General features: G+C 37.8%; 1 protein-coding gene across 3 annotated transcripts in view; it reads left to right on the top strand.

Moving 5' to 3' along the window:
- The window catches only part of EYA1 (EYA transcriptional coactivator and phosphatase 1), a 155531-nt gene that overhangs the window by 105017 nt on the left and 24196 nt on the right, over positions 1 to 26318 (top strand). For all 3 annotated transcript variants that reach the window (XM_079299509.1, XM_079299510.1, XM_079299511.1), the window contains 3 exons: positions 6012 to 6151; positions 7391 to 7474; positions 13296 to 13385. In XM_079299509.1, the coding sequence (XP_079155635.1) occupies positions 6012 to 6151; positions 7391 to 7474; positions 13296 to 13385 (314 nt within the window). The remainder of the gene's footprint in view (positions 1 to 6011; positions 6152 to 7390; positions 7475 to 13295; positions 13386 to 26318) is intronic.

Raw genomic sequence — 26318 nt, 5'->3', positions numbered from 1 at the left:
TTGCAATAATGAATGGCAAAGTGCAGTACTGGTTTTGCTTTTCTCATAATGGTTGTTCTCCTGGGATGTTTATCTTTGGTTTCAGTGGGATTTAAAGTAACAATGATTTCAAATAGTTTGAAAACTGAGCTAATGAGTAAGGAAGAAATAGCTAAAAAACAATACAGGTACTACTGGCTCATTATGGATTGTTTCACCTTTTGTCTGCAACAAAGAATGCTGGAGAAAAAAAATCTGAACCATTTTAGGTTGTGGTCATATATTGTTTATAAATACTGTTATATATAATATTTTGTCATTATTTAAATATGCAATCCTAAATCAAAATCTCAACCAGGCTTTGAAATAAATAGTCATTTTTGCCACTATTTTTAACAGACTGTTGAGTGCTTCTGTCAAGTTTATAATAGCATGCTCTTAATTCTCAACATACAAACATTAAATTTATTTTTCAAGTGAAGATGTTAACATTTTGTCAAAACAGCACTAGAGATATACTTCTGTGATCCTGCCAGCAGGCATTATTGCATTTCTTGCAATACTTAGTTCTTTTACTACTCATACAGTACTATTTTTTTAATTGACAAGTAAAAAAACCACCCACAAATACACGATTCTGCTGCATTGCTTAATCCTGGTCCAGTTGTATGCAAGAAGTTTGTATAAGTGCTCCTGGAATTTGTGTTTAGTTTTATTTATGCAAAAGAAAATTTAATTATGCAAAAGTAAGAAAATAATAGTGTGAGACTGACATATTCAAATTACTTGGATCTTCTATTTTTATTTTGGTACACAGGAAATGAAATGAAGATTTAAGGGGAATCCATTAATCTAAATGGAAAATTTTAGTACATAGCTACTTGCAGAGAAATTTGACTGTACTAACTACCCTAACTACTCACCTCATTCATGTAATTTACATTGTGATATGAGATATGATTACTTTGATAATGTATGTTTACTCTTTTTTGCATAACCTTTCAGTGTAGTAGGGAAAAAGTTTTACAAAATTTGCAATGCCTTTGTCCACAGCAAAAGCTCTACCCACACACAAACCAGCTGGATTTACCTAGAGGCACACTTGATTTTGGGTTTTCTGGCATAGCCAGTTTTCCCCAGATTTGTCACTGAACACCACCACTGTACATCAAAATCAACAGCAAGAAAATTCAGCCATTACTATGGGGCTGATTTTCATAACAAACAGAAATTAATTACAGAACATGGTGTTGCAAATGCTGTCTCCACAGCTGTACTCTCTGTTCATAAATAACCAAAATGGTTTTATTTTTGAGATGATGGAAAATTGTCCTGTGTTACAAAACCATCAACAGTGCCCTGAATGATGTATAAAGAGAAGTATAAGCTTATGAACTCTTATGTCAATTTGCAGTTTTATGGTGCCTTGAAGCATAGAGGAAAGTGTGATACAGTGTGGTTCATGTATTTCAGTTAAGCTAGAATGTACACATGTTTCATTCCTCACAGTTATGTTTTTGTCAGGCTTGATGTCACCATATACTACAGGGGTTGCTACCAGGTCAGAAGCAGGGGAGTACCAGTCACACCTGGAAAACAAGATATTTATAGACTCTGGGCTTAAAATGTTTTTTTCTGACTGACTGTAGAAGTCAAGGGTGGGTCTTTTACACTTATGCAAGGTTCAGAAGAGGGTGAAGCAGAAATAAGCTATAACATTTAGTGTCTGCCTGGAGCAAAGTACAGAGTTGCTATAGCAGGGACATCTAAAATGATGTGGTGTATGTGCATGGATGCAAAAGAATAACTGTTGCTGCATTGTTAATACAATTGTGTGAAGGCATTGGCACACAGAAATGGCTGTGGGGGTCCAGACTGATGGATCCACCGTGCTGTACCCTGCCTGCCCCAGGGGCCATCAGCAGGCACCCTGGGAGCATCAGGGACAGGCTAGGCTTGTGTAAGATTTGCCCTAAGCACTTTTCCAGATATTTTTGTCTCAGAGGATTTCCAGACCCGCTATTGTTTGTGTGTTTAGGGTGTGCCTGCATTAGCATTTTAATTTTGAGTAGGGTCTTTTTTGATGTGAAGCTTTGGCTCAGCAGAGCAGTCTTACGGCACCCCAATGGAGTCCTTCGAGTCAAAGCTAACCTGGAATGTGTCCTCCAGAACAGCTCCTGATTCCTCCAGGCCCTTCTGGGGATGCCCAGGATACTGTATGAGAATGCATTTGCACTGAAATAACCTCTCAGAAACAACCAGCAGAGCCTGATGTAGTTGCCACCACCTTCCTGATCCCACAGATCCAACTTGCTAATGTGGTTTAGCTGTAGCACCCCTGAATGCTTCCCTTCCAGGGATGTTTTCAGGCCCCTCTTGAACACATATTTTGGGAGCCTGGCATGTTTTGGGGTTTTTTTTTTTTGCAAAATGTGTACAAATCTCATAGCTTTTATCTGAACTCCTTGTATTTAACCAGGCTGCTGCCAGCTCCCTTTGGTGATCTTGCTTTTTTGTTGGACAGGCAATGGATCTGATCCTCACTCCCTTCTCTGCTCCTGATTATGTGGAGGGCAGGGTTTTCTCCTGCACTTACTTGTGTTTGTGATGCTCAAGGACAGAATAAAATTGAATTCAGTGCTTTAGAAAAATCATCATTTCACTTGGCTGGTGTTAAAGTATGTCTGTTACCATGAAGACAGCTGAAGTTGAACAAATTAACCTTCTCTTACCAATGATTACAGAGTAATGGGTATAGTGATAACATGGTTTGTGGCTGTGTGAATTTACTTCAGCAAGTCTTTTGATGCCCTGGCAGTTAAATGTCTTCACTTAACAATTTTAAAAGCAAGCTAGGCTAAAGCAGTTTGGCAGGAATTACAGCATAAGGATAAAAGGCTCTTTGGGGAATCATGTCCAGAGAGAAGACAGTGAGAGCTCTCTGTTAAAATAGAAGGATGGCTACAGCAGCATTCCTCAGTGTCTGCCTTGGGCCGAGCACCAGCCCACATTTTCATTAATCATTTAGGTGACGGAACAGAATGTGTTTGCCTATTAAATATGTAGATGACACCATGCTGAGAGGGGCTGAGAGACAGGATGAGAACTCAAAAAATGGAGATGTGATCTGAATGGGAGCAGGTGTGAGGTATACATTTAGGCAGGAATGATGAACTGCACAAATGTGGGATGGGGAATGTTGGCAGCTTCTTCCAGGCTCTACCTTTCCCTGCAGACTGCTGTAGTGGCACACAGAGTACTCTCAGCCCCTGGTGGTTTTCTTTCTCCAGAATTTGTTAGGGCTTGTGCTTGTCGAGGCTCTGGGCTCACTGGACACTGTATGCTTTAACTGGGTTTCCTTATGAGGCCCTGAGAGTGACCATTGACCACACAGAGGCTTCCCTTCAGGTACATGGAATCAGTTTCTTGCACACAATGCCATGTTTTATCCCCACTGGTTACTGCTGTCTGTCACACTGTTTGTAACACACTGATCTCATGAGTAGACTCAGAAGCTGAAGGTATTAGAAATGTTGCTTATTCAGTCATGTACATTGGCCAGGTCTTAGAGAAGTGGACAGTTCAATGTCACTCCTTCCTCAGAAGATGATCTAGGAATGCTGAATCTAATATTTATTTAAATACTGTAGAAAATGCAAATTTATTCTGGCCAAGTGGTGTCCAGGCAAGGTTGGGAGTCTTTCTGTCAGATGAGAGTCTGGTGCATCCAGACAGATTACCTGTGAAGGGGAAATGGAGATGAGCCTCCACCCAAACTTGCAGCCCTGTGTTTGAAATTTTGAATGAAGTATTCATATGTGAAAGGTGTTTGCAAAGATGGAGAGCTGGATGCCTCTTACAGACAAACTTTCTTCCCTGCCCCCACCATGCTCTGCTCTGTGTCCTCACTTGTTTAGGTTTGCTTGTTTATTTATTTGTCATGAATGTTTGTTTATACTCTTTCCATCTTAGGTAAGATTTTTGTTAGTATTGCTCCTGCAAGTTTAATACTTGAAACTTTTAGCCATAGCATGTCTGTGAGAAAAATTTCTCAAACTGGGGACTAAAGTCGCATTCCTAAAAACAGTGCCAGCAACCAAAAGCAGCTTGACTAAATTAGTCAATAGGAAATGCAATTCTTCATTACATCTAAATTTCAGAGTACATATGTAGAACATCATTGGTCAGTATACCTGTTGAAGAAATTCCGGTCTGTTTATTTTATGGGGTTATAATTTATTTCAAGGCTTCTGCGCATAATTTTATTTCTGTTTTCTTTTTATTGATGATTTTAATAATCAAAATATTGTATAGCAGAAAAATTAACTGGGAAAATTTGTGCTACTTGTTATGATTCCTTATTTGTGTTTAAGCACAGTAGATGAAAGAGCAGTCAGCATTCACAGTTTAAATGCTTCAAAGTAATACTTTAAAGTGTGAATTTTCATAGGAATATATATATATTATTGGATGTATAGATAGATATGGCTGGATAATTTTTGTTATTTGACACATGTGAAATCACTCTTTTAGTATAGGTCAGATGTTTTCAGAAGATTCTGTGCTTCACCTTCAGTTATGTCTTGACTTGTTCAGCTTTGTTTGATGTAGCCTGAAATGTTTAGGTAAATATATATTGTGAAATATGTAAGATATGCTAATTCTCAATAAGTGTGGATTTGAAGGCTGAGCATGAGAACTTCAAGACCTTTTCCTTTCATTCAGCACAAGCAACTGTTATTATTTTGAGTAATTGTGCATATGTGGTGTTACCCAGATGTCCAGAGTCTCCTCCTTAATCTAACCTTTGACCTCAACAGGATGTTTTCCTAGAGAGAGAATCCCTTGTGTGAGAAGTGTACCTGACTGTTCAAGCTGGAATGCCATGCTCTAGGCAGATTAAAATGAAAGATTTTGTATTTACTGAACTCTAAAGAGTAGTTAATATTAACTGAGCAGTAAAATTGAGAAACATAAAAATTTCAGCTGCCTTCACTAAAAAAGTGGTTTTTAGGAAAAACAAAAGAATCAAAATCAAATCAAAATAAAAATATTTGTGAAATTCAGTCTGTGAAAGGAAGTTTTCAAAAGAGATTTAAAAATGTGTTGTTGCATTTCTAAAGGATGTGGTCCTGCTAATTAAATTAATAGGAAGGATAATTGATACTTGGTGTCTGCTTTGTTAATGAACAAACATTCACTATGGTGGAGTCTATGGATGATAAGAGTAGCAAAATATCTTCAAACTAGCATATTTTCAGAAAAACTGTTATTCTTAACTACATGAATCATCATTCTTTTTTCACCTGTTCAATAACAGTGAATATTCTTTTAAATAAATGTTGCTGAAGCATAATAATTAGCATACAATTCTGTTTGTAAAGATTTGTATCCTATATTGAGGGTACTCATTGGAAATGTTCAGTGTTGAGTAGGCCTTTGAAAAATATTAAAAATATCTTCATAGTTGATGCATATTTAATGCTTATTAATTTTAATTGTTGTAGGAAAATAAATACTCTGGTTTATGCTATATTTAGAAATAATTCTATTCTTCTGGCTCAAATTTAGCAATCTAAAAGTGTCTCCAACCAGGCAATTTGGAAAATTTTTCAATTTCTGTGTGTCTGGAGTATTTTCACACCTGGTTGGATTTTTCTTGCCCATCAACATGACAGGTATTTTAAAGCATTTAAGGTATTTAAGTTTGAAAAACTAGAGTTATATTAATGTTGTTTTATGAAAAACTGGTGCCACCTTAATTTTTTTTGTTTAGAGTTTAACCTTGTGATAATTGAAGGAATGAAGCAATAACCTTTTTTTCTACTAAGTCTTTTATAGGTATTTACTGAAATAGTTTATCACTCATTTTTACATATAACTTGAGCTAGGTTTAATTAATTTATGAATCAATATTACCTCTTACTGTTTCATATTTAATTATTTTAGTTAGGACTGGGTTTGGTGTAAGGAAGTTGAACATTCTGAGCATTGAACTGAAGGGTAAAAGTGTTCTTTCTTTCCTACAACAGAATACAGTACAATCCACAGTCCATCCACCCCCATTAAGGATTCAGATTCAGATAGATTGCGCCGTAGTTCAGATGGGAAATCGCGTGGACGTGGCAGAAGAAACAATAATCCTTCACCACCACCTGACTCTGATCTGGAGGTACTTCATATTAAATGTCTTTGGCCTGTTACAGAACTTTATTTTATCATTATTTTTGCACAAAAAGCTGTTATTTACCCATCAAAAATAAAGTGGCATCGAAGCTCCCTTTTTCCTAACAGTATTTTCATAAAGAATAGGATTTTTCTTCTGAAGAACCTTCTTCAGGAAGAGATCCTCATTCCTTGGAAAAATACTGGGTGTTTCTTTCTCCTTTTCATTAAACAAAGCAAACAAACAAACAAACCAAAACAAACCAAAAGAAGGAATAAAAAAGAAAGAAAAAAAGGAGCAAGCTTTTCCCAAAGCAAAGAAAGGTTTTCATTTGGACAGGAGACATTTGTAGCACAATAGTGGGGTTTGTTTTCTCATGCTATGTTCACATTCCTCCCAGTGCCCCATACTTTGTGTTGAGAACACTTTTCCAGTGACACACCACAGCATTGAGTGTCCACACTGCATTACTTTTCCTTTCCAGAAGCTTACCCCATTTGTCATCATGGCAAATACAATCTCACCAGGATTTAAAATACTTTATTAAAATACTTTATTTTTCATTAAGTTATCATTTTGTGTATGGTCAGAGGACAAATTTAAAACATGTATTTCTCTTGTCTCTAGGCAAAAGAATTATTTACTGATGCCCTAAGTTTTATACATACATCATCCAAGTTCATAACTTTTGTTCTTCAGATGCCTAAAATGCATTAAAATTAACATAAGTTAAGGGAAATTAAGTGCTCAGCAGTAACTGGCTTTGTTTTGATGTTAGAGATAATTTTCAAGGTCATTTACATGAATTTTTTGAAGACTTTTCTTTTGTAAGACTTGCAGAAATACAGAATTCTAACCTCAAATTAATTTTCAGATGCTCCTCTTTTTGAATTTCAGTTTCTATCTCACATCAAGCTTCAAAAATTGTACAGTTTCATTTTCTGTGTATATTTGACAATTATATAATTTTGTTCTAATAGAATGATTGATATAGGAGCAATTGTAGTAAAAAGCTAACAGATTGTATTACCCTATCCTGGAACCAAAAAAAAAAAACAAAAAAACAAACCAACAAAAAAAAAATCTTGTTAGTTTTGAAAATAAATGGCAGGGAAGCTATGGTTTTCATAAGCAACCATTTCAGTACAATTTTCCCATTTTTGTGCTTGCTGATTCAAATTTTAACTTTCCATTTAAAATATTAGCTTCACAAAGGAACACATTGATTTGATTCTCTTTTTACAGAGAGTATTCATTTGGGATTTGGATGAGACAATCATCATTTTCCATTCCTTGCTTACAGGGTCCTATGCTAACAGATATGGAAGGGTAAGTGTCAAGAAACTGATGGAAATGTTCAGTAATATTTGCTGATTTATGGTTGATACACAGGAAATATCAGAACATTAGTTGATTTTGTTGATGAGTTGATTAGAGGCAAAAAAATATCAAGCTGTTTCATATGTCCATTCTTTGCAGTTATTCACTCTTGCATTCAGTACATATTTAAATAGTGTTGGGAGTAGTACTTTGACCACTTGAGGTTTGGTTTGTAGATTGTCTGAACCTGTTGATAAAATCTGCAAAGGTCTGCATCCCCTCAGAGAGTGAAGAACTTTCAGGAATGATTGCTATGACAGATTGCTCTGTATTGAGAAAGAAAGAGGAAGAATGCTTTTGGACATGGCCAGATTAGTCTAAAATTTTTTACCTTAGGTTTTTGGTTTTTTTTAATATAAATATTCAATGATGTTTTTGAAAGTCTGCTTATGAGTCAAATCTTCTATTATGCATAGTCTATAAATCATAACTGAACTGGTAAATATGTCTACAGACAGTGAATTTCCTTGGTAATTCTCAGAAGAGAAACATGATTTTAGTTGAAAAAGGAGAGTTTACAAATGGAATGTCCTTATGAGATCAGACTTCTTTTTTTCAGGATTGTATTTGAAAGCTAACAGCCTGTGCTAAAATCTGTTATAGCCTTTTATGTTACCTCATATGAGTTATAACTGGAATGTGATTTTTGTTAACCTCAAAAATTTCTACATGTGAAGAACAGCTACATAGTTTTGTCTGGCTTCATGTAATGTCTCTGTCTTCTTGTAAAGCTTCTATTTAGCACCAAAAGGTTTTACCCTAAACTCAGCTGAGTGAAGGGCAAAGCTACCTCCAGTTGTCTGTGCCTGGGTCAGGTTCTGAATTTCTCTCAATAACTTTTTGCACTATAGAAATCTAAAGCAGTACTACTTTGCAACCTTTCTTGCTTGTTCAGGTAAGGTTTGTTTGCAGAAATGTTTACTGTAATAACTGTAAACTTATTTGAGGAATATAATTAGGTTTTTTTTTCATTACATGTCAGAAAAGCAAGTTAATTCAGAAGCCTTGGTTTCCTAGGTGTTGTTAGTTCATATTTAGGTAGTAAAAAGAAACTAGAACTTAAATGTTTCAATAATTATTGTATGGATATGTATGGTCAAAAGCATTATAGAAGAGTATTAAATATTTACCAAAAATTATTTTCCATTTTTCAGACTAAAACCAGCTTTTGTGTGGTATCCCAAAATCTGACAATTCAGTTCAGAATGAGGAGAAAAAGTCCCAGTGCTCAGAAATAAGCTCAGTAACAGCAGAATCTCACCTCTGGCTTTTGGGCAGCAGAGTAGCACTGGAAAAGCATCATTAATTAGTCATTGCCATAGAAGTACTAATGTGAGCATATTTTTTTCCATTTGTTACTAGTTCCCTAAAGTGGATTCATTAATTTGGGCCTGCACATAAACACTTTATTGCTGGATGGTTGAAGCTGGGGAAAGTGGCTGGCATTCAGTTGCAAAGAGATACAAATACTTGTGCTGCAAGGAGGGGCTGACTCCTGGTTGCAGCTCCATCACTGTTGGCACTGTTTACATAAGATGCAGCTTTTGCCCAGCTGGCTCTGGATGAATGGCCTCTGGCACAATATTCCTGCACTGCTGAATGGCAGCCAGCTGTTGATGTTGAGAGGAATGATGGAATTACTGTTTAGTCTTTGGAGAAATATGAAATATTTTTGGTGAGGGGTAGCAACATGCCTGTCCTTGGCTCTCAGATGATGTCATGAAACTGTGCCATTCTGGTTTTGTTTTCTTGAGATTTCACTCAAATCAGACTTTCTGTTGGGTTATTGACAGCTTCAGACAACAGTTGACAGTTTCCAGTGATGTTAGAGAAAGACACTGTCAAACATTCAAAGCAAACATGCTAAAACATGAGAATTTTAGGGTTTATTTGTGGCGGCAGAAGGTGCATGTTTTTAAAAGAGTGTTTGCCTGTGATTACTGGCCTTTAAAATCAGAAATCTGGACCATATACTATTATGAAAAAAAGGCAGTTGAAGGGAAATATTGTTCACCTGTATTATTGTTTATGAGCAATCTAAAATCTTATAAATCTGTACTATGGTGAGGCCTAGAAATGCCCTTTTAAAAAATTTAATCTAGGATGATCATATAATCATTAAAATACAAAAGCTGGATCTTCAAACAAACGAAAATGTCCCAATTAAATAATAGAGGATTTGGCAACTTGGCAATTCAGCTCTTTTCATAATGCCTGACCAAGTTTCATGGTGAATGACTATGAATGATTTGTAGTCTTGCTGCTGAAGGGATTGATTTTCTTTGCCTAATTCTCTACCTCATTCCTCCTGACTTCTTCCTTGTGCCACCCTTTTCTGTATTTTCTTACTATTTCATCTGTTTTTACCACCTGTTTTTTTCCTTCAGCTGCTATTGTGCTCTATTTTCCTCCTGCTTTTTTCCTTCAGTTTTGTTATAACAAAATAAACACCTTTATTTTTCAGTTTGTGCAGTCATGGCAAAAATGCCTCCACAAAGCACTACATTTTTATTTAAGGATTATTTGAATTTAGTGAATTTAATGGAAATGTATGAAACTCTAAGAATGTGCCCTTCCAGAAAATTAGACAAATAAACAAAACATTTCCATATGGTTTTGGATTTTTTAACTGTGAACAGAGAGAGATGTATTGATCAAATATAAAGTTGCCAGTTAGTTTAATTGACATTAGGACTGATTAGGTTTTGGAATTTGGAAAAAAGTTGGAGCCCTTTAGGATCTTGGAAATATATCTCAGGTGAAAATATATCTCAGAAATGGCAAAGAATACTGTGGTCTATACATAATTTCCATCCTCTGTGAAAGCAGTTATATGTAGAGTTTTTAAAGGAATTTTCCTTTAAATTTTAAGCTATTTTATTGTGGTTTAGTAGACACACAGATAGAGAAAAACAAAGCCTAGTTTCACTTAACCCTTCATTTATGACCTGTAGGCTTAAGTGGAAAATAAGCCTTGTACCCAAAGTGAACTTTCCTGTTTTTCAGCTTCTTGTTTCTCCACAAAACAAAGAAATCAAGTAGGTAGAATTTAGAAATTACATACAGGCAATGTTTTGGCTCCAATGCCAGCATTGGAAACAAAAGGCCTACTTAAGCAGGTTGACATTGGTATTTCTTTTCTTTAGTTAAACTGTACCTCCCTCAGAGATTTGTACCTGATTTTGACCATACCTGAAAAGACACTGACTGAACCTGCAAATCCCAGGCAACAAGAAGAGATTGTTGGCTTTCCTACTCATTGTGTGACACCTCACAGTAATTAGTTAGCAATTAGTGGCTTAAAATTGCAAAAGAAGGTTGGGTATGGGATTATTTTTGTAAAACCTTGTTCTAGCCTTGTCTTTTTTTAAAGTTTGCAGCCCCCACTGCAGTAATGTCTGATGGCAGTTTGATATGATGCTTTAAACCAAGGTTCTTGTGCTTTTCATTAGAGCAGTTGCACGTTTGTGACTACACAGATATTTAAAATGCTAATACAGATAAGATTTTTGCTTCAGTTATATATATAGATACTGAGAGCCACAGTTTAACACAGTTGTGGTGCTAAGTGGAACTTCCTATACAAAAATATTGTATTTATTTTAGGAGTTAAGCTTTCTTTGGAAAGCAATCCATTTTGTTTCTTCTTTTAGCTTTTATGTTATTTAATCTGACACTTTCAGTAGGTGCCAATGACTTTCTTATATTTTTTCTGCCTAATTAAATTAACCTAATAAATGACATAATTTTAGTATTACTTTGGAGAAAACCATTCTGTTTTATTTCTGCCATGTAAAAATACTTTGGAGCAAAATGCTGAGAAAACTTTACAAAAAACCTCTTTTTACAGACTCACAAACATGATAAAATGTTCAGTAATGGAAAAGAGAGGTTGTGTACACTGAAATGGAAAATATGCATTTGCAGCCCATTCATTTAAAGTTAGGCAAATGTGTTCATAATCAATATCATGCTCTGTTGCCCATTTATTCTGATTTTGAAAATGATGTTGCTATTTAGGGATGGAAGTCAGAAGGGAATTATTTCCACCTTGTTGCATTAGTATTTGATAATCAAGATGTAGCTGGTGGTCTTCATTTGTACCTTAGACCTTTAGCACATCTAATTCCTTTAATAACTAGAGCAGAGGCTCCTGTGAGGTGTCTTCTGTTATTGCTCAGGCACAGCAGAAATCCCTCTCTGTTTAAAAAGAGGAAGCCTGATGAACTGTGTAGGATGATGAGCTGCTAACTGGGCACAAAGATAAGCAGCAGTGGCAATACAAATAGAGCAGTATTCAAGCAGAGAGACAGAATACTTTTGTTCATATTTTAAAGTCTTTCCATTTGAATTAAGAAGCCAAATAATTTTTTTTTTTTTGGCTCTGCCAGTTTAAAAAGAAGACTTGTTTTTAAGGGCAAAGTTCATCAAAACAGTATGATGCAATTTTTTCTCCCTTTATAAGGGCAATTTTTTTTTATTTTAAGAAACTTACTCTTAATGAATGTGAGTTCAAGAATAGATGTTTTGTCTGCCCAATGTAGCTTTGCTTCGAAATTTCAAAAATTCTTTCTCTGGATAGCAGTTCTTGGGTTTTGGCATTTCCAGAAGACAAACAGGCTGCCAAATCACCGTTCTTTTCCAGATCTTTACTGCTGACACATTTTGCATTTTTAACCAGTAGTTACAGAAAAATGTTTGCAAGTTCAGAGATCATGTTGAATCACCTATTAATTTGATTGAGAGATGGAGAAAGAAACTGAGGACTTCATCTCTTGCTTTTTGACTGTGACTTGTCATCAAGTTTAGAATATTAACTTATTTTAAGTAAAATATGGGTTGTCACTTCTTCAGTTCCATTTAAAATATAATTCCTAACAAACTAACATTATTAATAGAGGCTGTTATGGGATAATATAACATTATAACATGTTCTTTCAAACTCATGCTTCTGTGCACTTGGATAGACTTGGCATTATAAATGAGAAACTCTATATCAAATGTATATATTAGGCTCTCTTTTCCATTTTTCAGATAAAATATGTATATAAAACACCAAAAAAAATCAAAACAAGACAAACATCTGTAATGCATTTGGTAACCACAATGCTGAACATGCTTTTTGAGTTTATTAGCTCAGTAAGGAATAAGTTGTTTTGGTAATTTCTGTAGAGAAGTTAAAGTGTGTTACGTATTAATAACAAACAATAGTTTTGTTCACTCTGCATGGGTGGGCCAGACTGGAAACATAATTAAAGTTTGGTTTTGTGGACAATCAAGGAGTGGTTTTAAATATAATTACCATTTACAAATAAAACATCAATAGTTATTTGCTTTAATGTCACTAGGTATCCCCAGGACTGAATCCTGACGTTTATGACCAGTGAGAGTTTATTTTGAGTAACAATAGTATTATCATACCCCTGGTTGATCATAAAACTTGGGAGCAGTTGTAGAATCTGGAGAAGTTTTAGATGAAATGGATTTGCCCTTCCTGCACAGAAGCAAAGAGCCAGTGCTGGGGGTGCATGGGGGTGACCACAGAAGTCCCACAGCAAAATCAGGGAGTCAGTTGAGTTAAACTCATATTTGTAGGTGTTACTGGGGAGTGTTATAGTACAGGGTGAGACAGTTACTGAACTGAAGCTGACAAAGCAGATGTTGCATTTAATACAAGTAGAATGTTATGATAATCTGTTCCTCCAGTCTGTTTTTGGGTATGATGTTAGGCACAGTATTGACGGTGTACTTGCTTAATTTCTTCTTTAAGGATCCTCCCACTTCTGTGTCCCTTGGACTCCGAATGGAAGAGATGATTTTCAATTTGGCGGACACACATCTATTCTTTAATGATTTAGAAGTAAGTGTTCATTCTTTTAAAACACACAGAGATGATCTAATCTTTATTATTTGTCTGGTTTTATGTGTTGTTAGATGGTTTGACAATCATTTGCAGAGTTTCAATACAGAAATGCTTAGGAAACAGCTATATCATTTAGTCATCAGGATATATAATGGTATCTACACTAAATGTCTGCACTGGCTTCAGAGGTTGCTACAGTTTAAATGGTAGAGTTTTCTCCTCACAGTTTGGATACACTGAAAGAACCTATAAACATACAGAATTCAATAGTCTGCACAGGCCATTAAATATTAAACTCCAGCTTCTATAAACAGTTGATGACTGGGTACAGATTTCTTGCTTACATCCCACGGTGGGCAAGTGTTACCTTAGCCCTGAGGGACATCATTAATGTTGTATGGGCTGTCCCTGGGCTGCTCCTGGGGCTGCTCTGCCTGCAGCAGGCACGGGCTGTTCTGTGCCAGGCTGCCTCTGCCTGCAGCAAGGGCTTTTTTAGCCTGCCAAGGGCTTTTTCAGCCTGCACAGACTATGGTTTGGCGACGCTTGGGAGATTGTTCCAAAGCTCTCCAGACTGCTGAAAGAGACTGTCACTGTAATGCCTGGCTGTTTCATCTTAAAAGGGAAAAAAGCAATTTCTGATCACATTTTAATAACGCAAAAACATGAAAACAGTCAGATTTCTTTCCCATCATAGTGAAGACAGCTGTTTATTTAAAATCCAGCTGTTAAGCAAGCTTGTGGTGGGGCTGCCAACACACATTAATCATCAAGTTGTTGTTTTGCTAGATTTTAGAATAGTGTGTTATTCCAGACAGCAAAAGAATCTAAAAGATTCAAATGCAACTTATGCTGATCAAAGTTAATTGGCAGCAATTGGCCTTTAAATATTTCCTGATGTTTCCCTTTTCAAAATCAAGCAAAATACACCTTATTCAATAGATGAGCCAAAATAATTTGAAAAATGCCAGTGTGTGATAGAATTCAAATGTGGTTTGTCCAACATCTGTCCTATATTTTGATTTCTTTTCATCTAAAAAGAAACCACTCACAGATGATTTGGCATCTTAGAATGTAATGAAATTATTGAACATGCTTTTTTTTTCATCCATTCCTTAAAGTATTTATTTTTTTATACTTACAGTAAAATAGCTGGTTTCTTTAAATTTTGAAGTTGCATTTTCTTTCATTAAGGTAGCTGTGTTTAAAGATATGATTGTTCTGGATATAAGGAGCACCATCAATGTGTTGCATGTGTAGGACTTTTTTTTCAGATCTGTCTAAAAATATAACAATGCTAGTTATTTTCCAATTCTGTTTCTGATTTCTGGTTACATTTAATTTTAACCAGAGCAGAATGAAAAAGTACTACTCTTTCTGTATTTTAGCAGTATATTTAATAAAGTTCAGTGTGTTTTCATTTGCTGTTCAGAGCCAGATATGTGGCTACTTCATACACGATTGTCAGCCTCCCTGACTTTAATGGAAGTTAATCAGTGACATGCCAGGAGTGGTAGATTATCTTCTGCTAATAGACATGTTGCAGCCTTAACAATACAGCACAGTTCATTCACTCAAGAGCTTTGAAGCTGTGTATGGGGAGCAGCTGCTCCAGGGGGTTCTTGAAGGCAGAGGAGCTCACTGGAAAGCCTGACTCTGCATTTCCACCATAACAGGCCAGTTTATGTTGCATGTCCAAACTGAAGTGTAATAGTTTGTGTCTTTACCCTGGTCTGTCTCTGTACCTAGAGGACCCAGAGTAAGCAGCTGTGTGCATGTCCTTGTACACGAGCTCTAATCCTTATGTCTGGGGAGCATGAGCTCCAGCCTGAAGGATCATGCCTTGCCCAAGGAGTCAAGAGGTGTGCAGCCTTCAGAGTACACAGTGAAAGGGTGTAAGAGAGCCTCTACTTTGTGGGAAGCAGCATGTGAGGACTAGACCTCATCACAGACTGAGGCTTTCAGTTCACCAGCAATGACACAGTTTTTAGAACGTGTCACAGAGACGTGGTGTTCTTGAGCAGCATGTTGTCCTTGGAGCCACTCTCTGTCATTCTTGTGAGCATCACCATTTGGCTAGCAGGGCCTGCCAGTTTCCCAAAGCTGTGACCTCAGGGCAGATTCCTCATATCCAACTCAGAAACTCAAAAGTCCTTGCTTGGTGGTTTGGAAGTTCAGGCTGCTCACAGCTTGACAGACTTTCATAAAAACTGTGGACAATTCAGTTTGGACATGCCTCAGGCTTAAAGCATCTATTTTCTCTGATGAAGGACTAAGTCTGAAAGATCTAGCTCAAGTCTAAGCTTTACAGCTCATGGGCACAAGTATCTGGGCTATTGGGATTGAAAAGGTTTGTAGGCACCATTGCCACTGAGCTTCAGAGCTTGGGTATCCTTGGCCAGGAGTAGTATGAAGATCAGCAAAGCTAGATTTGGAACATCTCTAACCTACAGAGTAGATGCGTCTAGGCTTAATTCAAAGTGGAAACCTGAAAGCTGATGCCCTCTCTCTCACCCAGGCTCAGAGGGAACCCTTCTTGGCACATAGAGAGGCCACTTTTAAAGGCAGGCAATCATCTGTCATAACTTTGGCCTATGAAGCACATTTTTACAGATACCACAAGTTAATGTTTTTAAATAAAAATCTTCTTTCATCCAACACATTCCAGAACACTCAGAATAGCTCTCTTGTTATCCAAGTGAAAATACTTTTTCTTCTCATAAAATGCTGGAGAATGATTGAACATTTTGAATGCAAAGAGCAGAGTTGCAGCAGTGATTTCTGAAGCACAGTTTGATTTATGTGTGACCTAACTGGCTTTTCAAAGCTCAGCCTAGAGATTTAGAAATGCTGTCAGGTTAAATTCTAAACTTCAGCAGTCAATTTTTAGTATAAAGTGAATCAATGCCAATGCATATCAGCTGAATTTAGTAGGGGGTACAGCCAGGTAAATTAATCATCTATTTTTATGTATGTTCCTTATGTAATAGTAATAATAATGGTAAATAATAATAATATTTTAAACTCATTGAAAAAATTGAGGGAGATCTCAGTATCTAGCTCTGTAGTCAGTATTCTGTTTCTGGGTTAGCTACTGTTAGATTTTCACCCTTATACTGGTTCTTATTTTATTGCTTTGAAAAAAATAAAATAAATTGCTTATTTCCTTCACTTTGCACAGATTTATTTGAAATAATTAATTACAAAGTGATGTAATAGCCAGTAATTTCTGATTTTAGGAACACTTCTTAAACAGCATGTTAAAGGGGTATGACAAGATTTTTAACACACTGAAAAGAAAAATATTAATGTTTACTTATGTATAATTTGATCTAAGTGCCATAATAAAGAGTGTTTTCTTGCATTAGCTGTAATTTCATAAAGTGCAGGTGTGCTGTACAGCAGAGCAGGGAGCATGGATTACAGGGGGGTCCTCAGCCAGGGAAGCCCCAGGGGAGCACAGACACCAGGAGCAGGCAGCTCTTGGGCTTACTGTCCTGGCACATGCCAGGCCAGGAGTCATGGTGGCAGGCAGACAGGTTATGGTGTGGCTTTTGCTTGGCAGGGAGGTCTCAGAGGAGGGACATTCCACTGGCCAAGTGTGGACATGTGAAGTCTACCAGCAGCCAAGCACTGTTCTGCAGCCATCTGCACAGGTCAGGGGCACTCATCCCACCTGACTGCCAAGGCAGAGTGCTGGGCACTCCTCTGGGAGCAAAGGCTGCAGCTCTGATGGGGGATCTGCTCCCTCTGTCCTGGCTGTGGCCAATGCCTCCACGCAGACAGGGCTGCTGAAGGGCAGACTGCAGTGCAGAACTCACACTGCAGAAAGCAGAGATTTCTCCTGGGGCAGGGGCAGCACAGCAGACCTGCCTGCCAAAGGTGTGACAGGTGGAGCTGATTGGCTCCATCTGTCAGAGAAGGAGAAGAACATCTTCAGTCAAAGGCTTGAGGCTTTAAACTAAAGTTGCTGCAGGAGAGGAACCTTAATCTATCCCATTCCTACCAGTCCTACCTGGAGAGGGATCATAGGTCAGCAGAAGAGCACCTGAAGAACAGCACAAAGGAATTACAGCCATTCTAGCCCGTAAGCTGGCTTAATCAGGGGCTATCTTGAATCCTGCTATGCAAAAAACAACATGGGGAGTAGAGAAGAGGAGTTAGAGGCATGTGCATGCCTGCAGATATATGATCTTATTGCCATCACAGAGACTGGTGGCATGGCTCTTGTGATTGGAATGTTGGAATGAAGATGTGCAAGATGTTTAGGAAGGACAGGCAGGGGACGTGAGGAGGGCCTGTAACCCTCTGTGGATGTCAATAATGGAGTGCATGGAGCACTACCTGGAGATAGATAAGGAGCTGACTGGAGCTCATGAGTCAGGAGTAAAGGGAGAGCAGGGAACAGGTGACATTAAGTCTGCTGCTGACCACCTAACCAGGAAGATTGAGTGGATGAGGCTGTCTGTAAACAGTTAGGAACAGCCTCACATTAGCAATTGCTGATCCTCATACTGAGCTTTAGCCACCCAAATATCTCTTGGAGGTACAACACAGTAGGTTATAAGCAGTCCAGGAAATTCTGTAATGCATTAATGATGACTTCCTTCTGCAAGTGATGGAGAGGTGTTGTGCTGGACCTTGTTCTCGCCAAGAAGGAAGGACTGGTGGGGAAATTGAAGCTCAAGGATTGGCTGCAGTGACCATGAAATGGTGGATTTTAAGATGCTTGGGGCAGCAAGGAGAGTGCACAGGAAGCTTACAACCCTGCACTTCAGAAGACTTTGGCCTCTTCAACAATCTACCTGACAGGACCATGGGATAAATCCCTTGAGGGATGAGGGGCCCAAGAAAAGTGTTTAATATTCAATGACTGAACAATCCTCCAAGCTCAGGAATGGTACATCCCAACAAAGAAGATGTGTTCAACACTTTGGAGGGAAGAGATGTCATCCAGAAGGACCTTGAAAGGCTTGAAGAAAAGAAGCTAAGCAAGAAGCTAAACATGACCTGGCAATGTTTGTTTGCAGCCCAGAAAGCCAGTTGTGTCCTGGGCTGCATAAAAAGCATGACCAGCAAGTTGAGGAGGGGATTGTCCCCCTTTACTCTGCCCTCCTGAGATCTCACCTGGAGTACTGTGTCCAGCTCTGGGACCCCAGCAAAGGAAGGGCATAGAGTGAGCCCATAGGAGGCCACAAAGGTGATGAGAGGATTGGAGCACCTCTTCTATGAGGAAAGGCTGAGAGAGTTGGAGTTCTTCAACCTGGAGAAGAGAATGTTCCAGGAAAACCTTATTGTGGCCTTTGAGTACATAGAGGGGAGAACAGGAGAGGTGTCATCTAGTGACAGGATTGATGGCTTTAAACTAAAAGAGGGCAGGTTTGGATTAGGTATTGGGTAGAAAGACTTTAGTGTAAGGATGGTGAGAAACTGGAACAGGTTGCCCAAGTTGTGGATGCCCCATCCCTGAAAGAGTGTGCATGGATAGTGCACTGAGGAGCAGCACAAGAACTGCCCATCTCTCTGTCTCTTCACTTCATTAAATAATGTTAGATTAATACAAAAACATGTTACAAACCCTGTGTTTTACACATATGGGAACAATTCCAGCTTTAATGAAGCCTTGAGGTACTGTCTTCCACAGATGCATATTCTCATATTTTAAAGTAGAGAATAAACAGCATTTATGTCCTTGCACTCTCCTGCTCTGTGTTTGCTTTTTAAACCTCATCCTTCTACCCACAGGGCAATAAATCCTTCCAGGACTCATAAAGGTCTGTAACTGCTAGCTTCAATTTACTGTGATCTAGAAGTTGATAGAGAGAAATTAACTATCAATTTTTCGAAATGAAAACTGCTTTTTGGGGGTTGTTTAAGTGGAAGTTCCTGCTCTTGTTTGTGGCCCCCAGTCATTAGACTATGGTGTTTATCAAGTCTATCTTTCCCTCCTATTCCTTTTCAAGCTCATGACTGTGTGGAGGACAGCTTTTTTACTTAAAATGTGATGGAGATGTCTGACACCCAGCAGTGTGCTGAGCCCTTCTGTTCCCTAAAGGACCACTAAAGTCCACATTGCAGGGCAGACTCCCATGTCTCTAAAGCAGATGTGATACACTCTGTGCTAACACCAGGCACTACAGGGATTTCCAAAATGGGAGATCATTGTCAGAGCTCATGGATAAGAAAGGCAACAACTAATACCCAGGACAGCATCCATAAAGCCTGGTAATGGAGCAGACTCCTTGTAGATTAGTTGCTTTTTGGCCTTTGCCTTCAATTCTTACAGGTGAAACCTGGCTGCTTCCCTGCTGCTGGAAACAAATGTACCCTATAAATCACTTCTGGCCCTCAAGGAGACCTTTTTTCATGACAGGGACATATATCCTCTTTTCATCAGCCTGAAAATTTCTCCTTTGTCGGTATCAGTAACACCACAGGAGACTAAGTGACTTTCCTCACAGGTCCTTCAGTGACCGTGCACACAGCTCTGTCCCCAGTGTACCACGCAGTGCCCTGTAGGAATGCCTTTGAAGCAACACAGCCATATGTTCTGTTTCTTTAATCTGAAGGAGAAAGGGAAACTATTTCCCCTCGGAGCTGGGTACTTTAATGCACCACAGACTCGGACTGGCAACTTTTAGCACAGTAGCACTCCATGATTTGGGATCCTGGGCATTATGATAATACACATCATTGAATTCATTACTGCGTTCGACAGGCTTACTGTATGCAGGTTATTGCACATCTCAAAGAACCATGACTTGTAGGGTAAAATGCTCTTCTTTCTGAAAGCATTTTAGCACATCTGGTCCTAGATTCAAATAATCTAACAAATGAAGTGCTTGGATGCAAGCCAGTTCTTAAGTGCAGATTTTGAGCAAGCTCCAAAGCAAGCTGGGAGAGCAGGTTGGCCACTATTAGCAGTGTAGAAATTCATCATCTGTTCTTCCGCACCTTGTAGAAATGTCATGGATCCAGCTTTGGACAGCCATGACAGATATGACGTTGCCTAGATTTAAACTTGTGTTGTGTGGAGATGTACAGTCAGTGATAGGAGCTGGGGGAGCTGCAGTCAGACCAAGAAAGTGCAGAAGCAGTATTGTGAAACACCATTACCAGAGAGAAAAGCTTTCTCAACTTCCCCACAAAATAATAATCAGATCAAGGCAGTCTTGTGTCTAAAGCTGTAGTCCAAACCCTGGACATAATCAGGGTGAGCCTTTGCTGGCATTGGGAGCTAATCACTTGTTGCATATTTTACATACATATTTATGTGGATGATACAACACGAGGTCTGGGTTTGTGGTTGCCAGTACTTTAGGTAATTCCTGATCACTGTTCCTTAGTCTTCTCATCATGGTAATGATAAGAATGACATCTACAGATACAGGGATCATGATTCTGTCATAAAGTACTCAAGAGAGAAAAGCAGCTGTTGATTCTGGTGGTTACAGCAGTTGTTACTGTGTACAGTTATAGCTGGCTTTCTAACAAAGCTCCAGTTTGGTCTCTTTAACACATCAGTCCTCAAGAACATACTGGCACAACTTCTCTCTCTACTGACACAATTAGGAAATATGTGTATTCAAACAACTTAAAGGAAAAAAAAGTACAAAAAATGCCAATAATCATCCAAGAAAGCTTTCCAGTTTTCTGTTGCATTTATTTTCTTTACTATTGTTGGGGAGTTTTGGGGGAGCACTTTTGGTTTGGTTTTTTGGTTTGGTTTTTTCTTGTTTTTTTATTATTATTTTTGTAAGTTGAACTTGTTCCAATTTGAGTTATACATGCATTTCAGGTAAGGTCTGGTTTTTAAAACCACAGGTTAAAAAATACCCCAGCATTTAGAGCAGAAGGCCATCAGTCATCCTTAATCATGGCAGGGTTTCAGGTGTCTGTACTTGTGAGCTAGTAGCTATCAAGAGCTCCATGTAGTCAACCTGTACTAGGGCTTCTGTTTGGTATGCCTGAATTTTGCTGTACTGCAAATCAGCTAAAGACTAGACAGGCATGCTTTGTGAAGAAATACATGGACATTCAAATTGCCCAGTCTAGTATAGAGCATTTCATGGATTTACAGAATGGTTTGGTTCAGAAGGACCCTTTAACAATAATCCAGTCCAACCCCACTGCCATGGTCAGGGACATCTTCCACTAGACCAGGTTGCTCAGAGCATCATCCAGGGATCCACATCCACAACTTCTCTGGGCAACTTGTTCAAGTACCTCACCACTCTCCCAGTAAAGAATTTCTTCCATGTACCTAATCTAAATCTCTCCTCTTTCAGTGTAAAACTGTTACCCCTTATTCCTTGTCCTATTGATACAGACCTTAGTAAAAACTCTGTCCCCAGCTTTCTTCTAAATCCACTTATTATTTTGAAAAGCCACAGTTAGGTCACCCCAGAGCCCTCTCTTCTCCACACTAAACAACCCCAGCTCTCTCAGCCTGACTTCACAGCCTGCCCCTCTTTCCTGTTCCAAGGCCCCCTGAGCTGGAAGCAGCTGTCCATGTGGGATCTCACCAGGGCAGAGAAGGGGAAAGGGGGAAATCACATCCCTCAACCTGCTCTTCAGGCCTCTTTTCTTGTAACCCTGTGTACTGTTGGCTTTCTGGGGTGCAGGTTACATCCAGGGGGTTTTTATCCACTGGAATCCCCAAGTCTTTCTGAACAGGGCTAGTTTCTCTCAGCTCACCACCAGCCTGTACTGATATGGGTGATTGTCCCTGTCCAGCTGCAATACCTTGCATTTAATTGCATTTCATTAAATTCATATTACCCCACTCCTCAAGCCTGTCAATGTCCCTCTGGATGGCATCCCACTTGTCAGTGCTAGTGCAAAAAGGTTTGTGGTAGGCAGCAAGCTAATTTTAGTGGTATGAGAGCCATCTCCAAGATGTTACACTGAAAGTAATTTATATCAAAATAACAAAACATGTTTTGTCTATGTACTTTCCCAAATTAGATATTCAAATATGTTCCTTCCAATGACAGAACTAACATTCTTGTCCCTTTCCCAGGAAATGAAATACCAAATGCTGGCATGCTTTTCAGGTAGCAATTGTACCTGCCCATTACAGAGTCTGAAATACCAGATTTAGGATAAGCTGGTTCAGGAGATAGTGTTTTGGAGGACAGTGGTAAGGTACCTGGAAGCCATTGCAATGCCTGTATCAAATCTGTGCATAGGCAGGGTCTGTTACTGGAATCCCAGATCTACCCCACAGTTCAGCTTGAATTGCAGCAGAGACCTCTGTGCTGGGCTGCAGGGGCAGCCTCTGAAAGGCAGATTGCTGCGTAATGAAGGACATGAGACAGGGCTTTGAAAATTCTCTTACAGCCAGTAATGGAACCATAGAAAAAGCCTTAGACTGGATGGAAATGAGGAGATGCAAAACTGACTGCAAGGACTGTAACAGATTGAGAACTTTTCAACCATTAGCAGATTTCTAAACACTGTCTTATGTTATATTGCTGACAGATAAATATGCCCTTAATGATTTTTTATTTTTGAGAGGTTGCAAAATTGCTGATATGCAAGTCATTCCCTTAGCACAGATACACTGCTTGATGGTTCATCATGTTAGATCCAAAATCAGATAGTGATGTGGTTCATTCTGAAGAACTCTTAGTGCCAGAATTGTCATTTCAGATTTGATCAGGTTCATTTCATTAGTTAAATTTCTGAAACAAAGAGCAGTAATGTCAAATAAATTAATAAATAGTTGATACTAACAGTAAAAGCAGTTAATATACTAATTATTGTATTGTTTTCCTTTTATTCTTGTGTAGAGAGGCTTCACTTTGGCTTTTAAGATTTCATGCAAGTGATGTGAACTTTTTTAAACATTTTATTTAAATATTTTGAATTTGATAACACTCAACAAAATCCTATCTACTACTATAGATGTAAAGACTTGTTCATAACACTAAATATTCCACTATTAGTTTGTAATCTAAAAAGTTTGATAAATTCAAATAACATTCCTGAACAGTAGATTTGGTGTTTTGGTCTCTGATTAAGCTGACAGATGTGTAAAATCTCATATAGCCAGTCAAGTCCCTGGTGCAGCTGCAAGTGCTAAAGAGTGCAAGTTATTCCAGCTAAGATCAACATTAATTTACACTCAAATATCTTTCCCAGCCTGCCCTTTCTGTTCACGTAATGCAGTTATTTTATGCTGATTCCACTACTTTGTGGCAAACTACTTTTTTTTCATGGGTCTTTTCCAATACAAAAACCCAGAGAGCAAACTGAAGAGAACATAATAGTCACCTTTAGAAAAAATATCTTCTGATTGTTGGTTTGTTTTTTTTTAATTCATTTTTAAATCTCAGATTTGAATTATTCAGGTTGATTTTTCAGTGGATTAGTCTCTGAAAATTATGTAATGTAATTATTTTAGGAAAGCAAGTTGAAACTGTCATCCTTACCTGCTATTTTGCAGGATCAGAGTACATTAGCCAATCCTCACATAAGCACAAATATTTGAAACCACAGCTGAAGCATCTTAGCAATATGCATGGTAGGTGGTTTCTATCAATCTTGTCAGCCTAGGTTTAATTCTGGCATGGATTTACAAAGTTGTTTACAAGTTGTTTGATATTATGAAAGCCCTTTGTGCTGGTGTGGTTATGTGTGAGTGCTATGATTGAAGATTAAATGTATAGAAAATATGCATATATATGTATTCTAAACATATCTGTGCTGGGTTTTTAGCTTGTTTTGTTTGTTTGTTTGTTTTAGTTTATTGGTAGCAATTATATTAAAATGTTTCCACAGGGAAAAAAATTAAGAAGTTTCTTTCATTCATTTTCTTTTAAAAGCACGAAAGGAGTGCTTGAAGTTGGTTCCCAAAATGTTTGAGTTTCACAGTCTCAGGAGATTTCTACTGTTTCAGTGTGGTTACAATAAGGCCTCTATCTGAATTTCATCCAGTTCAATGGTCTAATGAAACTGTAAAGAAAGAGGGAGAGCATTATTTCCTTTACTCTTTGCAGTATCACTACAATTTTTCTGTGTTTTAAAGTAAAATTTGGCTCTTGTTAAATGCATTTATAAAATTTTTCTTTAGATATGTTCAAGAGGCTGGGTAATCCTATAGAAGACTAAAAACTACCTTAAAGTGTGTTAGAGCATGAGGCTTTAACGAGGACTTTAAAATGTAAACAAATGGTTTTACAAAAGAAACAATGAGGTACTGAAGGAATGGAGCACTGATTTTATTTTTTGGGGTTTTCCAAGATCCTCATCCAGTTGGAACAAGGCAGTCCAGGCATTGTGTGAAGGTTACCTGTAGCACTGTGCAGTCAGAGATGGGAGAGAGCTCACGTGTGTTCACTGGCAGCAGGGCCAGACTGGCTCAGCTGAAACGCTGTCAGGAGAAAGATCAGCTTTATCTAAGCAAATGATACTTTCTGAACTGCAGAAAATCCCTTCAGTCAGTTAAAAGATCTCCTCTTTTTCTGCTATTTGTATAACTCACATTGCGATTGTAATGGATACACAGGGGAATAACTCCTTCCCCAGCAGGGGAGGGACAGTTGTAGCAGCAGTCAGAGCATGAGAAAGATGGTTTCTAGGAGTTTTATTTTACTTTGAAAAGTTTAAAAATACAAACATTTAAATTCATTTTTTGCAATAAAACTTACATTAAAGGTGTGTCCACAAGTCCAAAACTCCCATTATTACCTTGGTCAAATGAATAAAATCATAAATCAAGCTGTGATTACCTACAAACAAGGATTTATAAGCAGAACAAAATAGACAGCGAAAATATTCACCACCCTTTTTTCTGTTTCATCAGTTTAATAAATTGAGACAGAAATTTGAATGCAAGCAATACAACCTCTGACTCCCAAACTGTCAAGAGGATTAACTAACAGAACTAACATCTCTTTCCTGAATCTAATCTCCACTAGTTTGGTATTTAACACAGCAAATATAAAGACTAGCAGAAGTATCTTTCACCAAAAAACCATAAAGCATACAGGTTTAATTTCTATTTTTTTTAATAATTATATTGTAAATTCATAAATCTTTACTTACCATAGGAGGGTAGGAAAAAAAAAAAAAGTTTTGTACGAATGCAAATGTTTACTTTATGATCAAAACCACACTCAAATGGTATGTAATATTTCATGCATTGGGAAAAAGTCTCTAATTTTTTAATATAACAATGTATACTGATAAAAAACCCTGAATACTGCCTAATTCAAATTCATTCTTTTTAAAATTATTATTTAAATTTCACTTAAATGTAGTACTGTGAAACAATAATTTAAAAAACTTGCTAAAACCAGAAAAGCTTTCACTAAGAAATTAAATAGCAGTGTGATAATATAGCTTTTATGTATGAGCTACATGTGGTCATGCAAAGGGTTAAGCTGTGTGATTTCAGGATAAAAGGTTTCCTGAGTTGACTATTATTCCTATGGTCTGCCAACAACTTTGCAATAAATGGAATGATTTTTATGGGAATGTGGTTATTCACAGCAAGACTACAGTTGGTGTCAGTATGAAAAATTCTTCTTTAGTAGATTCTCTCAGCAGGAATAACAGATCTGAAAGAAAGGCAAAAAGTAGCTACAGAGAACTCTGGCTGGTGTTGGTGACAAATTATGTTTACAAAATGATGTGGTAACCCATTGAAAAAGAAGAAATCAGAACAACAGTAAATCAGAATATTGCTCCTCTAAGTACTGCTGCTCCAAAACATGTTACCTGTGATTGTGGGTATTGTTTATATAGCTCATTTTTCTTGAGTATAAAGTAAGGGAGAACTTCTAGGCTTTCAGTTGCAGGGGTGTGAAAAAATGCTTCAGAAATCAGTAAAATTGCCTCAAAGTTCATGACAGAACATAAAATATTGGTAGATATGAATCAAAATAATTCAGGAGAAAGAAAAAAAAATCACTGTATTAGTATTAA

The sequence above is a fragment of the Erithacus rubecula genome, assembly GCF_903797595.1.
Source record: "Erithacus rubecula genome assembly, chromosome: 3".
Classification (NCBI taxonomy): Eukaryota; Metazoa; Chordata; class Aves; order Passeriformes; family Muscicapidae; genus Erithacus; species Erithacus rubecula.
The sequence above is the reverse complement of the archived record's forward strand: the minus strand, read 5'-3'. Positions and strand labels throughout refer to the sequence as shown.